Source organism: Pecten maximus, chromosome 17 (genome assembly GCF_902652985.1).
Source record: "Pecten maximus chromosome 17, xPecMax1.1, whole genome shotgun sequence".
Taxonomy (NCBI): Eukaryota; Metazoa; Mollusca; class Bivalvia; order Pectinida; family Pectinidae; genus Pecten; species Pecten maximus.
Genome location: NC_047031.1, coordinates 5,420,542 through 5,437,244, shown reverse-complemented (window position 1 = coordinate 5,437,244; position 16,703 = coordinate 5,420,542). Strand labels below are relative to the sequence as shown.

Below are 16,703 nucleotides of genomic sequence, written 5' to 3'. Positions count from 1 at the left end.
CGCACCCCAGTTGATTTCAGTTATTCTGGCAATGCACTATAAATTATATCACAAATCAGTCTCCCTTGTTAGGATCTACAGTGTCTAAATTTAAAGGGGGGGGGGGGGGATCCTTTTCCCAAAGAATACTTCTGGCCAAATTTGGTCAAAATCCATTATCTCTATTTCACATATTAGGCCCTGACACTCACAAGGGGCCAGAATCACAATTTATGTTCTACATTCATGCTTCTTACCAGATTTGGTCAAACGCTTTCAGTCGTTTATAACTAATATATATTTCGAAAGAAAAACAAGAACCCTCAATTGTTGTTTATTGGGCCTCGCCCAACTAACCGCTAGGAGGGCCAAGATTCAACATTTATGTAATATTTGTTTTCTTTCCTCCAATTATTCTTCTGACCAAATTTGGTCAATATCCATCAGTTCATCCATCCGTTTATGAACAGGTGAGTTAACAGCATTTCATTTGCAAGGCTCTTACATTGTAATATGTATGTTTTATTAAATTATGTTTTTTATATTAAAGGTGCGAATTATGTGAATAGTCTTCACTTCTAGCAATCAATCAACCAGTATTATTGAAAGTTTACTCATAAAATTAATTCAAGTAGAATTGAGGCCACTCGAAATGTAAATCAAAATATTTTTGAACGCTGATCGGCTAATTGCATCTATAAAATGAAGATCTTATGGACTACACACATTCCGTTGTGTAAAATCGTGTTTAAATCGGCATGCCTGTTTGTTACGCTCCGTCCTTCACGATTGTCATCATGGAAACCCTACTTCAAAATAACTGTACACAATAAAAAAAAAAGAAAAGAAAATCACCGAAACACTATGTAGTATTATATATGTTTAGCAACCGTGTCATATATATGACCACAGGTTAAATATCAATGGCTTCCACCGAGAACCCTTGCTACCATCTGAATCATTGCCCTGTCGTTGATGCCGAGGTAATACAAAGTCTTCTCGTCCGATGTCTCATTAGGACACCTGTATTCCTTTCCTTGAATTATCAAGCGGATATGTGGTATATCTGATATTTTCGATTACAGTTTCCCGTCCTGTGATAAACAATAAGTTAAAAGCATTCAATTATGATTATGTATCGCTATCAGCAGACTGTTTCACTACATTATGAGCGAGCAATGAGGATTTTGGCAATCCTCGATGATTACTACAAGGAGACTGCGCCTCAAAATGACCCTGGCTGGTTAAGGGGTGATAAACCCAGCAAAGCACTGATACTATACGATTAAATCACTGAGGAATCTTTTAGTGAGGGAAGATTATCTTAAGCTGTCTTTGGAAAAAAAAAGAATATCCCCAAAATGATATAAGTTGCACAAAGTCTCTATAAGATAAGATAACGGAGAGGTGTATTAAAGTAGGAGAAAGCTGGAAATATACAATGGTTATGCCTTCAACGAAAGTAGTGTATTACTAACTAAAAACGAAAGTAGATTTTTGCAAGTGTGAAAACGCTAACGAAATTCAACTTTATATACACAAATTTTTTTAATAAAAAATTAAGCATATCCTTATTATTTAGCAAGACTATGATATATATGGGCCAAGTAACATGGATTTGTTGTCAAATGAACTAAAACAATGAGGTTGAAACATTTCTTTGTCGCCAATACTCACCAATTGTCGAACAGTAATCTCCGTGTGACAGTATACATTTTTTCTTGAGTAGCGATTATATAATTGTGTTTACTAATTCGACAGTAAAAAGATCGAGGTGTACTTATATTTAGAATACATGAAAATATAAGGTTTCTATTTCAATTTTCATTTTGTATTTTAGCTCGGATTCGACGCAAATGGTTATATATCAAGACGTTGAGAATTCCATAATTGTCCATGATTCTTTTAAATAAACCATACGAAATTAATTAATTATCTTATATGTGCATGTTTGACATATTATTTTACTGAATTCAATTATCACACCTACCGTCCTTTATAATTGTATTGCATATTGAATTATTTCCCATGAAAATTTTATTTTCAAATCAAATATTAGTATTCCATTTGATGTAAACCTACATGTACATCTTACCTGTATATCCTATATATGCATCTTACCTGTAAAATCTATATGTATCTCTCACTTGTAAAATCTATATGTTTAACCGGTATATCCTCCATGTACATATTACTGTGAAACCTACATGTATATACTATGTATCAAGGAAAACCTGAAGGCTGAACCTGGATGGTTTTGGCATTCAGGAAATATGATATTGAAGAGAAATGTCTTAAAAAAATTACCTGAATTGAATTGTTGTAATGAGACTATACAGGACTCGTCAAGATGCCATTTATGTGATTTTTTAAGTCCCAAGAAAGAGCAGATATCACATGACAGGTAGGTCAATATGTATTGCTTACGTGGTTTTATATATATAATACCGGGAATCACAACACTTCCCCTAACGCCCACTTACATGGAAAACATATCTATAAACGGCCTTTCTTATCAGTCACTTGCAGGTCCTAGTACTGGACATTGCGTTTAACAAAAACTAATAAGTTATTTTCGTGTTTTAGGTACCTTTTATCAGACTGTGAGTTTGGAATTAGTCCCTGTGATTTAGACGACTGTTTCATATTACTTTAAAACAAAACATATAGTTCATTGTCTTTATGAATAGACGTACTACAGGGACAAAATAACCGGATGTAAACCGAAAACAGAAAACCCGTCATAGATATTTTCACTTCAGTTTCAGAATTCGTAAAAAAAGTGTTGATACTACCAGGATTGCCACCAGGATGTTTTAACTACTTCGTGAGTCTCGAGTAGTAAGGCAGCTCAATTTTCAGGTGAGTAATGTTGAAATCCGTACTAAACTGATTATTTGTCAATTATTCTCTATTCAATTCAATAATATTCAGTATGTTATACCATCAGTCCACAGCTATTTCAATAATTGTTTCACATAAAAGTTATATTATATATGTATACCAAACCTGTCACTATATAATTAAAGCAAATCTAGAAATCACTATGGGTATTGAATATGGTGATGTAGTTCACAACAAAATATTTGGTATTGGCATGTAAAGATATATCTCATTTCTCTGCGTTATGTTTACTGCTGAACGAATTGATTTGGCACGCTGTCTGCTACACTAGCATTACGTACCCCTTTAACAGAGCCACTCCACACATACAAACGACAGTATATAATAAAATGCAGTTCATCTTCAGCTATCCTGTTACTTTGCTGTTCTCATAACAGGTTTATTGTATCTGATAGTTCAACATTCTGCCATCGACTTGAATCTAATACACTGTTACGGTTACAGCGTCTTTATATGGCTAATATCTCCTATCTGTTCATGCTCAAGAATGAATGTATTTTATGCTCTAAGGTACATGTATATATATATATTTCATGCAACCTTTGTTCCCTATCCTACTGTTAATACCGATATCTATGTATATTAGTCATATTCAATTCTCGAATTTTTTTTTTTTTTTTACAGGTTTATTTAAGATCTACTAATGTAGTACGGGGTATTTCAATTAAAATAATTTAATGTTGAATGTACTTGGGCATTGGTCACACCCCTTTCTCGCAAAGTTCTCCATCCAGACCAGCAGTGTTCTGTGTTTCCCTCTGGCTAATATATAGTCTTATTCCAGATCGGAAGTGGACACAAGCCTTGTGATCACAATGTTTTCGTTCTTCAAAAGTGTTGTGATCGGCTCTCCTGAAACAAACACCAACACCAGGACGGATACCAGTTACACCAGGCAGGACACCAGTGACACTAGTGCGAAAACCAGATGGTTTCAACGACTTAGTGAGGATGAAGTAAAACCGGACATTTTATGGATAGTGAGTGATATTGAGAAACACACATAACTGATTATCTATCAGTAAATATAACAAGAGGCCAAGGGCCACGTATTTCTCTAGGCATGGTATTATTATTCTATTTATTGTTGTCAATTTTCTTGAATTTGGCAATTATAATTAGTTTTTCAGAACCAACATCTCAAATGTAAACGATCTTTTACCGTAAGAGCTGCAGCTCTTACGACTTTCTCAGCTAAAATTTCAAATTTTCCGCTCAGTCGGCAACCGTAAATCAACAATCAACGGACCATCAATCAATCTGTTACCGAATAACCGATTAAATTTTATCATCAATCAAAAATCGATAACTGAAGGAAATCAATAATTGATCACCAACGAATGATCTGTTTTGAACAATTGCTAAAAAGGCTAGTATGATGTATCATAGTATTATCTTATGCATTATGTGCATTATTATATTCCATAGATCCTACTTACATATAAGTAAGAAAATGATACTTTTTTGGGATAATTATTTGAACTTGTATGTTTAATTTTACCAGATTTGTTCCATGTTCAAAATGAAGGTAAGAATGCTTTATTACTTGTTTTTGTGAAATATTTGCTTTAATGATTTTTTTACAAGCACAACGTATTGACAATGTTATTGACAATGTATTGCGACACCAAACAGACCATACAAGTTCAACTCCCTTAGATAACATATAATACTATCTAAACATATGTATTGCAATAGTTACTTTTATGCATATTTATAATAAATTTAATAATTCAGTATGTCGTTTGTTTGAATAATCAATTTACATGCAGTGATAAAAAAGTTTTGTTTTACTTTTAAATAAAGTGAAAATGGAATCAAAATCTGCCTACAGGTTTTTTATACGGTATCTCTTTATGTTCATGTTTCTTTACACTATTCCAATAAGATGACACACAACAACGATGTTTGAATTTACGTAAGAAGCTAGAAACATTTTTTTTTCAACTACACACTTTAAACATTCTGCTTTTGAACAATTTGCAGGTAAGTAATGTATTTAGTCTTCACCAAACTGCATTTAATTCCTCTATAAGACTCTACTAATCACTTTTCATTTCCAAGAGGGTACCGGGTCTATTAGTTAACTTGATAAAATCATTGCTATGAAACAAATTCATGATACAATAAATGCAACAATGAAAAGGATTTCATCTGCAACCACATTATTACATTGCTTTACAGATTTATGAGATAGATATGAATACTTAAGGTATTTATTTACACAGAAATGAAAAATATTTTTAAACGGGTGTTAAAATGATATGAAATAAGCAATTCAACGTATCATATCATAATATGAAAATTATGTTTTTCTTGCATAAACTGACAGTGCTTTCAGTACATTTTATATAAGTTTTCGTTCATTTTTTTCTGCTAGACGGTCCAGGATGTTAAGTCTGACATAGCTTCAGAACTTGATGAAGATAGAAATAACATCGACATTGTCGATAATGACAGGGTAATAGAAGGGTCACGCCTCGTCCAAGACCTGTCGCGCCCCCTACAGGTGGTGGTACACAACGCTAATAGGACACTTCCCCGACGTCTTCAAACGAATAAAAAAGACATGATGAATGATTGGGAAGAGGAACCAAGATGTTTGATGTCATGTGGACATGCTATTAGTAAGTTAATATAGTTCATAATTATACAAATATTTGTTAAAATGTATTCCTGACATTTTCTGACCATATTACGTTAAAGTATGGTATATATATGGTTTCTATATGTACATCAAATTCAAAATAATAAAATTGATTGAATTACGGGTCTTTTCTACATACCAATCTAGATTTTGGCATTTAACTTTTTCTGTTTCGTGTTTTTGTCACCTTTATCACCGACACTTTGGGGCCCAAAAGCATCCCTGATAAGTCTTAGAAGGCCGATACAGTTGTATGGTGCAGTTTTGATTTATTATGGATCTACTGTATAACTCCTTTTAAAAAAATATTAATATCTTGTGTGTCTTTTGTACATGCAATTGCATCTTAATTCTGATTCTTTTTCAAAGGTAACATTCAGGGAAAACAATCGTAGATTCATTTCGTTTAAAGTTTAGCTTAAGGAAATTAATAGCACATGGTATATATAAAATTCAAACCTTAGTTAATTTAATGAGTTTTTTTTTTCGCCTTCTTTGATAACACTTCATCACCGTTGAGTACTAGCAGGACAAAAGAGTAGTGTGACACAATGTACATAACTCTCAATTTGTATTGGCAGGTGCTAATATTTTGTGTGTCTTTTGTACAAACCTCCTAATTAGAAATTTAAAAAAAAACTAACAATGATTTCTTGAAATATCTCTGTTTTAGCACCGGACAATCTATACGACTACTGTTGGGCAGAACTTACCAACAAGCTTGCCATCACTTTCCACTGTTTTGCTCAAGTGGGTGAAAGACAGACGGAAAGTTGTAATGCAGTGTGGGGGTTCCAGGAAGTAGTTGACGGCGCATGCTTGTCTGTAGATGAGCGGGCTCTGTTTGAGTCCCGTATCAATCGAAACTTCGTGTATCAGTCCGAGGGTATCCAAGAATGTCCAAACTGTCGTGTTACCTGTGCACGACAAAGCTCGGAAAACCCGCGTGTGCTGTGTGTCTTCTGTAAAAGAGCAGGCAAAGCTCAGTACGAATTCTGTTGGTTTTGTCTGTTGCCATGGAATCATAATCACAGCTGCAGCAAGGACGTGGTACGGCAGATTCTAACGACATGCCCAAAGAAAGACATTGTTAAAGTTCCCGGATGTCCAGCTATACGCGCATGTCCAAAATGTCAGCTTCTTATTGAGCATAAGGAGGCATGTAAACAGATGAACTGTCGTGGATGTCAGACCGCATTCTGCTTCATCTGTCTCAATGTAAAAGGATCAAGTGGTTTTACTTGTGGTTCGTACGACAGCGCGTGCAGTGTCGCTCCAATACAGACAATCAATTAAACATTTGTAGTGAAATACTAGTACGTTGTTCATTGGTAATTGTGGTAGCACATTACATGTATGCTTTAGATAACAAAACATAACATTCCTTGGTGTATCAAACGGTGCACTATTTTAATCATACACTAAGAGACTAATTCAAGTCCTTTAACAAAGTAAATTATATGTAGACCTGACTAAAATTATTGTACAGTACATATACAATTATATTCCATTCTATTTTAAGTGCCTCACACACGAGTGCCGGGCAGTTATTGTTATCTGTGCGACGGAAGTGATGGAGTGCGCAAGTGTAAAAATTATGGGTCGAGATTACTGCTGCTGATTTTCAAATAAAGTTTTCAAATGCCTGGTCCAGCAATCAGTCTGTTTTATAGTTATTTTTATAGTTATATGAGGGGTATAAGATACAGAAAATATAAAAAAGCGTATGAGGCAGAAAATGGAAGCTGCCGCGAGCAACTAACGCAATGACGAGACTTTACGAAATGCCTTTTGCCCGAGCCTCAGCCTCAGCTCGATTTAATCCTTTCAGGCACGATAATACCCGCTAAAATATTGACCTTTGAACTGCGGCATGACAAAGAGTTTGACGTTCTATCAAAAAGAATATATAATTGTCATGATGATTGTCGTATGTTATAAGCTATCACCAGGAGTTAAATGGAACGACGACCAAAAATTATCACCAGGTCGGTAACAAATCTTATCGCGCAAAGTCAATAAAAATATTTTTTTCACGTATCAATACATGTAAAATCCTTGAGTAAATTTTAAAGTGCACTAGTTTTTGAAGCCAGTTCGGAAGCCATGGCATGACGTCATACCTTAGGCAGCTCTGCACAGAATAAGTAAGTTTTTATTTTTTTAACACATACGGTTATAATATAAAGCCATGGCTTCCGAGTAATGATAATATGATTCCAAAAATTTAACACTCCACACTTGTTTTATACCATTGGGGAAAAATGCGTAGAAGTCGCGATCAAACGAAACATCAGTGGCGATCGGTGTCATGATTTTCCAACAAACAAACAAACAAACAAATCAAGCGTCACAAATGAAAAAAGAGCGATTATTATTTCCCAGTACGGATTATTGGAAGTCCATGCTTGGTCAACTTGTCAATAAACAGAAAAGATCAAACACCACCTTTAATATGAATTGACCTTGTTTTATTAAAGGACGTGCAGGCCACTGACCCCTGTGCCAGTGACAACTTTCTTGTATAGTGTCCTAAAATAGCTACAAATTAATACATCTCTAGACCAAATAATGTCCTCTTAATTGTCACATATTGAATAAAATCACAGAAAAAAGGCAAAACAGTTGTATGGGATCTCTAACATCACTGGCAGGTCCTAGAAGGACTAAGCAGCGGTATGGGGTCCGTAACATTACTGAATGAAGTTCCAGTAGGACGAAACAGCTGTATGGCGAATCTAACATCACTGAGGAGTCCTAGAAGGACCAAACAGCTGTATGGTGTCCCTAGCATCACTATCGAATCCTAAAAGGACTAAACAGATGTATGGTGCCCTTGTATCACTGACAAGTCCTAGAAGGACCAAACAGCCGTATGGTGTCCCTAGCATCAATATCGAATCCTAAAAGGACTAAACAGATGTTTGGTGTCCCTAGCATCACTATCGAATCCTAAAAGGACTAAACAGCCGTATGGTGTCCCTAGCATCACTATCGAATCCTAAAAGGACTAAACAGCAGTATGGTGTCTCTAGCATCACTGGTATTTCCTAAAAGGACTTAACAGCTGTGTGGTGTCCCTAACGTCACTGACGTGTCCTGAAAGGTTCCAACAGCTGTGTGGTGTCCCTAAAGTCACTGACGAGTCCTGGAAGGAAACAGCAGCTGTATGGTGTCCCTAGCATCACTGGCAATTCCTAGAAGGACTAAACAGCTCTATGGTGTCTCTAACATCACTGAGGAGTCATAAAAGGACGAAACAGTTTTATGATGTCCCTAACATCAACGGCGTGTACTATAAATCAACGATTAATTATGAGAGTACACTCCAGTTTTTGTGTTTTAGCTCCATAAGATGAAAATATAATTTCAAGGTAATCCTTATAATTTAATTTACTATGCCCAGTTCCAGTGGGAATCCATTGATGGACTCTTTTTTTCGCAGAAATTATTGCGCAACTGTATCAGCCAATCAAAGGCGTCGTTACAAACAGCGACGTCATTTTTATGTGATAGGCTGATGACATGAATGATCTACTTATTTAGGTAATAAGATACATCAGCAGTTTATTTCATCCAATGAACAGTCTATTTATAGTTTCCTCTGTCTAGATGGAAAAGGGAGATTCCCTAGACATAGTTCCAGCTAGTATAGTGATACAACATCTTGTATCACGCATGGTATATGTAATACAAACATAGATAGAAAATTGTAATATAACTATTATATAGGTATGTAATAACTTTGTATAAGCATTTTTAATAAGGTCATAGTTCATATGCTTTCCCATACTTACTGGATGGGCGTCCAATGGAAAACGCCTATTTCCACCTTTAGATATAATTAGTTGCATTGGTGCTATTATCTATCCACGGGTGATACTAAAAACAAACGATACGTTTTATCTGGTCTGGAGTTTAATATTATTTCTATGGATATCTAAACATTGTTTAGCTAATTTGTGATGTGATAGGCTGCAATGAAATGATGCGAACATGTCTATAGGCAAATGTTCAAATGTACGATGCACTGTTGAAAATTTTCATTTTATTCAACAGATTTTATTGACATAAACTATTATGTACACTTATCAAAATTAAAACGAAACAAAATGAATAAATAAATAAAAGTACATATTAATCAGACAAGTTCACTGCCATGTTTAATTGGATTCGCACATAGGCAAGGGTTACAATGAAATAAAAAAAAAATACATTTAAAATTGAAACGAAACAAAATGAATAAATAAATAAAAGTACATATTAATCAGACAAGTTCACTGCCATGTTTAATTGGATTCGCACATAGGCAAGGGTTACAATGAAATAAAAAAAAAATACATTTAAAATTGAAAATTACAGTTTTTGTCAAAATATATATGGTTATGGTCGAAGGCATGGTTACTGGGTTAAACCAATTAATCAGAAAATCATTGTAAAGATGGAATCCTAGAAATGAAAGTCGATGGAAACGGATTTATAACAGTACAGGGAATGGAAGGCTGTACAAAAGTTAAGGTAAGCTAATCCTTACACTGAAAAGCTGGTTATCTCTACCGTCTCGGTCAGTAGTGTAAAACTAACTGGAAACGAAAGTAAAATATGATGATACTAAAAGCATGATAGCCAATACAAAGATAACAAGGTTATCCTTAAACTGAACAGCTGGTTAGCTCTACCTTCTGAACTCGATCAATAGTGTATAACTAACTGAAAAAGAAAGTAAAATATTTCATGAAACTGAAGAGTAGAAAGCTTCATGTTAACAGGTAAATTAGGTTATTTTAAGTTAAACAAAACAAGAGGAATGATTGTGAGTGGAAGTAGCACTGTGAACTATGACATCTCAGTAGACATGATTTTTGATATCTCAAGACAACAAACATTTACCTGTAACCGTTAACAGGAACAATTATATTTGACATGAATATTACTTTGATATTCTATCATTTGATCAAATGTAACAAAACAATGATGTTTAAAAGATTCTTTCTTATCAATTTTCACTACCAGTCGAGACGACCGGTGATCTTCCTGTGATGAAGTCAGTAGAACGAATTCGCGTTATATCGAGTTATCGTTATATTTAGAATATGGGAAATCATTTTAAGATATTTTACTTTCAGTTTGTATTATAGTCTGACAACTGCGACGCAAATAGTTCTAAATAAAGAAGTCAGCAAAACTACCGTTCTTTTTTTAAATCTCTTTTTTATCGAATATTCCACAAATGTGATTAAGGTTTTCCATTGATAGAAATATACATTTACATAGCTCTGTACTATCGGTTTATTTACATGTTACCGTGATCTGGCCATGGACTTTAAAACTTCGACTAACACATTGCAAATGTAATCTAGAATTACTCAATACATGCATGTGTTACTTAGACCAGACAAATTGAAAAAGGATACAAATACTTTGGAATAAATGTCGTCGATTTCGTAGTTTTAAAATAAAATCGCGAAATAAAACCTGCATTTATGTAAAAAAGTAATTGCGGAATCAATATATATAAATATGTTGTGGTTCGTACATAAGTTGTTGAATATGTAGGTAATTATCATATATTGGACAGGTGAAATTACAACCTATCGTGGTAGCCAGTCATGTCAGTGTGAAATCCTCCGAATTGTATTGATAGGGTATAGTGTCCGTCTAGAGTTCGGAGGGACCTGGGTTCGAACCCCGGTCTGGCTGCTCCATTTTCTTCTTCACCTGTTACATAATTGGCGAGCTTGCCTACCCTTGTTAAAAGCTTTAAGAGTATGCTTTGCAAGCTGATATCCGAAATTGAGGTCCGCAGGAGGCGATGAATTGAAAACAGGAGGGAGGAATGTAGAGGAGCTGGACTGAGTTAATCATCGGCAACCAGGTAGCTCAATGGTAAAGTGTCCGTCTAGAGTTCGGAGGGTCTCGGGTTCGAACCCCAGTCTGGCAGCTAAATTTTCTCCTTCTTCTGTTACACCTATACTAAATATAACTTTGAACAAAGCCATATATCATGATTGTCAGATAATTAAGAACTGTGTCTAACAGTAATATTTACTTGAACTACTAGTAGTTTGTCCTCTTGTGTAAATATAGTGTGTACAGTCTGTAGATAGTTTTTGTTATTCTGACAGTCAGACACGGTCGACAATTTAGTCTGTCATAGCGTCGGTATTTGGCAAAGAAGAAAGAAATTGCATCGGTATTTCAGCAGATCATTTCATTGCTTTTAATTCATAATGCAAATAATAAAGGCCAACCGTCAGCAGATGTTAAATACATTGTTGCATTTTGGTGCAGAGATATGATCATGTTTAGACTGCGATAACGTGACCAGATAGCGATCTATGTGCCTTACGATATTGATATATAGCCCTCCTCCGACTACAGGAAAATATATTTATAGCAAGACGTCATACATTTCTTGATAAAGTGTCAATAAAGGCAATGAACGATTTTTATCACTATAGAAGAATGAGTAATTTAAATTTCAAACCATATGTCCCAAATAGAAGTGTAAACATGGATGAGGTTCCAATGGCTTCTGTTGCACCCTGCTCCTAATAGAACATCATGTGAACTGTATCCCATTTTAATTTTAAAGTTGGCCATAGCGCATTTAATAAAATATAGAAAACTGTTTAAATTCCTTCATGACTAGTTTTTCCCTCCAGACGGCGGTCGTGTTTATTCTTTTTTTGACGTTCTAGTGTCCGCTGTGGCAAGGCAATACTTTCCTAAAATAACTCCTTCTAAGTCAACTAGTGCAGTATCTATGGAATAACACATATTATTGGTTCATGGCGTTTATTTTGTTATCCTCAGGCAGAAACACCTGAAATAAAATACAATAATGTGAAAGTAAGTTACATATTCGAAAATATGTCTGAATATTTAATGCAAAACCTACTTTCACTTTATACCATAAGGTAATATATACATGTATATTGTACTGCGAAATCGACTGAATGTACAAAAGCGATATTTATTTTATGTCTACATGGGGGATGTTTGTACTTGTTGTACATTTTGTTTTCTATATGTTAGTGTTTTAGGTAAGATCCAGCCAATGTCCTGTTGAATCTGTGCTAGGTTTAGGTAGGAATGCATGTTGTTTGTTTTGTCCACGTGTATCAGTCATGCGTTGTTGATTGTATCAAGTCCCTGTGTCAGTGTGCTGTGTTTTGATTGGTCGGTCGTTTGTGCATTGTTACCGTTGTGTATCCATCTATTACTGTATACAGGGATGTGTCATCTGCAAATGATTTTATTTCATTGCTTAGAGTTTTAGGAAAATCATTAAAAAACAAAAGAAATAGAAGGACCAAGAACCGACCCCTGAGGGACCACAGAAAATGCCTCAGTGATAATTCTTTGCTCCTATTAGATAGATAACTTTTAAACCAGTTAAGCAGATTTCCAGTAATATCATAACATTCTATCTTGTCCAGTAGTCCAATATGCCAAACTCAATCGAGTGCTTTATTTATATCAGAGAAGATAAATTTTACATCTTTCTGAGAGTCGAAATTACTAGTTATTGTATGCTAAATGGATAAGAGTTGATTGTCAGTAGAGTCACCAGGTATGAATCCAGATTGGTGTTTTGATATCTTTATCGTGTTCTTCATTATAGCTATAAAGATTTTTAAGAGCTGTCATTTTTCTATTATTTGGCTAAAACAGGAAGTAACTGATATTGGTCGATAATAAGATATGTCACCATGTGTTCCAGATCCTTTATATATTACAATTACATTAGCCATTTATCTTGTATATTACCTGTTTTAATTTTTTAATAATAAGTAGATATAAAGGGTAAATAACACTTTTAAGATTTTTAATAATTTTACGGAGTATTTAATCTGGTCTGGGTGGTTTATTTTCATTTAAAAGAGTGATTTGATATTCAATGTCCTGCTCAGTAATGTTTGTTATGGTGCATTTATTATTCTTGGTGGTTCGGCCATGTTGTCAGATGAGGTTGCAATAAAGGTAAAGTAGTCATTTAGTTTTTCAGCCTGATCGGATGGATGGTGGAGTAATATATTATTTGTTTTAGGGGTGGAATGTGCGTCTTTGTTATTGAAAATACTTACAGACTTTGCTAATTTCCTCCATTTGTTTGGAGGGATATATTTACTTGATAGTTTAGCTTGTAATTTTTCCACATAATTCTTCTTTCTTTCTCTAACTAAATCAATAACAGTATTGCAAATTTATCTGAACTGTGACCAGCTTTGTTCAGTATTTTTGGTTGTGTCAATTTTGTGTATTTTTATTTATTGTCGCAGTTTATGTGGTATTGTGTTTGTCATCAATGGCTTAAATCAGGTATAATTGTTAGTTTTGGATGGTACATTTTAAAGAATTAAATCAGATATAGTTTCAGTAAGAATGTCATTAAATTCATTAACATCTGTATTTTCCGATATATCGTGCCAATAAATGTTACAAATGGTATTGTTGATACTGTCATAATCTATACACTAGTGAAGATAAATATCATTCTGGTAACACTTTTGTTTACAAACAGAGTAAGACAATTTAATATAAACAGATGAGTGATCAATACAATAGGGTGATTCAGCAAAGACTTTTTTAATTATATTATAGTTATTTACTAATACTATATCTACCGCCGTTGTTGTTGTTGGTGAAATTCTAGCAGTTTCATATATCAAGCTAATAAGGTTATATTTTGTGAATAGACGGCTTCAGTGAGAGTTAGGTTGTATGTTAAACATATTGATATTAATACAACCAGTAAGTATTAGATTCAAGTTGGTTTCAGATGCTCCTTTGAGAATATCATCTTTCCTATCCCAGTAATCTATTGAATTTCAGGTCTGTAGACGCAGCCTATGATAAATGCATGACTCTTTATTTTCACTTCTATACACATTAGTTCAATATCATCGGTTTCTAGATCTACCGATGTTTGATAACCACGGTGTTGTTATAGTAGATAATAATCCCTCCTACTGGAGAAGATGTTCTATCCCTAAGGTGTAGAGTGTTGCTGAAATATTTAAGAGTTATGTCTTTGTCATGTATACATGGGTGAAGGTGCGTTTCTGTTATACATAATATATCATTTGTGTTTAGTTCTGCTTCCAGTATATCTAATTTATTTCTGAATGATCTTAAAAGGTGTGTTATGTTTTTGTTGTTGTTTTTTGTTGGGTTTTTCTCTCGTTTTTTTTTTGTATATCTAATTTGTTTCTGAGTGATCTTAAAAGGTGTGTTATGTTTTTGTTTTTTTGTTTTAATATTTTTGTTTTTTGATTTTTGTTTTGTTTTTTGTTTTGTTTTTGAACCAGGGTTCTGATGAATACCCATACATATCAAGAGCAATATCCTTAATAGTTTCAAGTAAAATATTAAATTACAGTTTGGTCTATTCAAACAAGCGTACTATTGAAAAAAATATCGAAGATACAATCATTCTGAATCCAACGAATCTATTTCACAGATATTGTGGGTAATATTTAGACCACTGGGATATAGAAGGTTAGTACTGTCGTCAGGTCTGTGTATCCTAATATTATTATAATCTGTAATAACCATTGTCAAATACAAAATGTCTAATGGTTTAAGTTTAGCACACTTGGATATGGAAGACAGTTTTAACCAACATGTAATATCGTACAACAACTTACTGCAAGTTACTACAGTTAATTTGAGATATTAAAAAATCAATAATATATATACACATACAGATAACCATAGTAAACAAGTTCTTTACTATCTCCACCCATCATACTCATACAGACGTTCTGTAGTGCTTACACTATATGTTACATTATTTAAGAATTTAACAGATTAAGAGTCGAATCCATTCTTTTAATAAGGTAAGGGCGAATCAAGCTGATTTTGTTAGTACAGCTGGAACCAGAAACATAGAGAGCCATCAGAATCAGATAAACAGGTACTGTCATATAATGGCACACATTAAAAATAAAACACATGTTTGTTTTTGACATTTGTTCGGGTTTACCTGATTATGTAGATGAGTATTAGCATTCATAACAACTGAATACGGTAGGTAAATATCAAAGTAATTGTTGGAATATTTATTTAAATAATAGATGGGTATCTAAGAGTAATTGTGTGAAGTTTAAAATGAGTAAACATTTCAACATTTCAAGTGAAAGCATTTCGGACTCAACACAAGTGATTAAACTGAATTGACCTCTTTTTTAATTAGACTCTCGGATGTTCTACAGTAGCAATCTCAGCATAGATTGAAACAGTGAGTATTCTTTGAACACATTAAAATTGCGAGTTGATTGGCGATTCGTTATGTGAGTGTTTAATTACTAAGAAATGTCTGAAAGGACACAAGAATGAATTCGTTATGAACAATTATTCGTTATGTTAATTCCTTGTACAAGTGGTTATATCATAAACATTATTTAGTACTGCAGTCGGGGATGGGTTTTTATTACGTTATACATGAAACTTCGTCCAAACCAGTTAGTCGTACTCGAGTTTTGCTTTATTCTAAAACTTTAACAAGTTAGAACATCTTCGTGGATCATTCTTGCATGTATATAATTACTGTACCGATGATGTAATTTTTCAAAACATTCCACAGAGGAAGACGAAAACAAGTTCCCAAAAGCGGGCATTTCCAGCAATTCGGTCAGATCATTTGACGAACTAAATTTATATCATTTTACGGGATCTTTTATGTGGTAGCATTGCTTTCACTGAGTCGAGTGATAACAGAGGCGTTGGTTTGTTTCAGCAAATTTATATAAACAAAGCATGTGATGTACCAAGTAACACAATAGATACTATATACAAGCCGATAACACAAGCTTCATATAAGTGGCGTATGTGCGTGGCACCCGTGGCCTGTTCATCGATATAAACATATTTATTGCCCCAAAATTGAGCAGAGGATAAGACACAATATTTTCCCCAACTTATCAATGCCTTTCCCTTCAATACAGTTCATATATTGATATTTACATGATGACATTTAACAAGGCATACAAATCATAATATACAATCAATACCTTTTACTCAAAGCTGTTGATGATTTTGATGAAAATATGCACGTGTCTGAAAACTTCTTTATTTATGTCAACGGACAGATTTTCATTTAAAAAAAAAAAAAAAAATGAACTCGATTTATATTTAACGACCTTGTGTTTTGAAATAGTGTGATTCA

The 16,703-nt window shown here is 34.0% G+C and overlaps 1 protein-coding gene across 1 annotated transcript; it reads left to right on the top strand.

Moving 5' to 3' along the window:
• Positions 1-2,695: 2,695 nt before the first annotated feature.
• LOC117316013 (potential E3 ubiquitin-protein ligase ariadne-2-like) lies at positions 2,696-7,190 on the top strand. Its single transcript, XM_033870500.1, has 5 exons — positions 2,696-2,841; positions 3,668-3,863; positions 4,388-4,411; positions 5,264-5,510; positions 6,204-7,190. The coding sequence occupies exons 2-5, from the start codon at positions 3,699-3,701 to the stop codon at positions 6,824-6,826; spliced, it is 1,059 nt and encodes a 352-aa protein (XP_033726391.1). The 5' UTR covers positions 2,696-2,841; positions 3,668-3,698; the 3' UTR covers positions 6,827-7,190.
• The last annotated feature ends 9,513 nt before the right edge of the window (positions 7,191-16,703 follow it).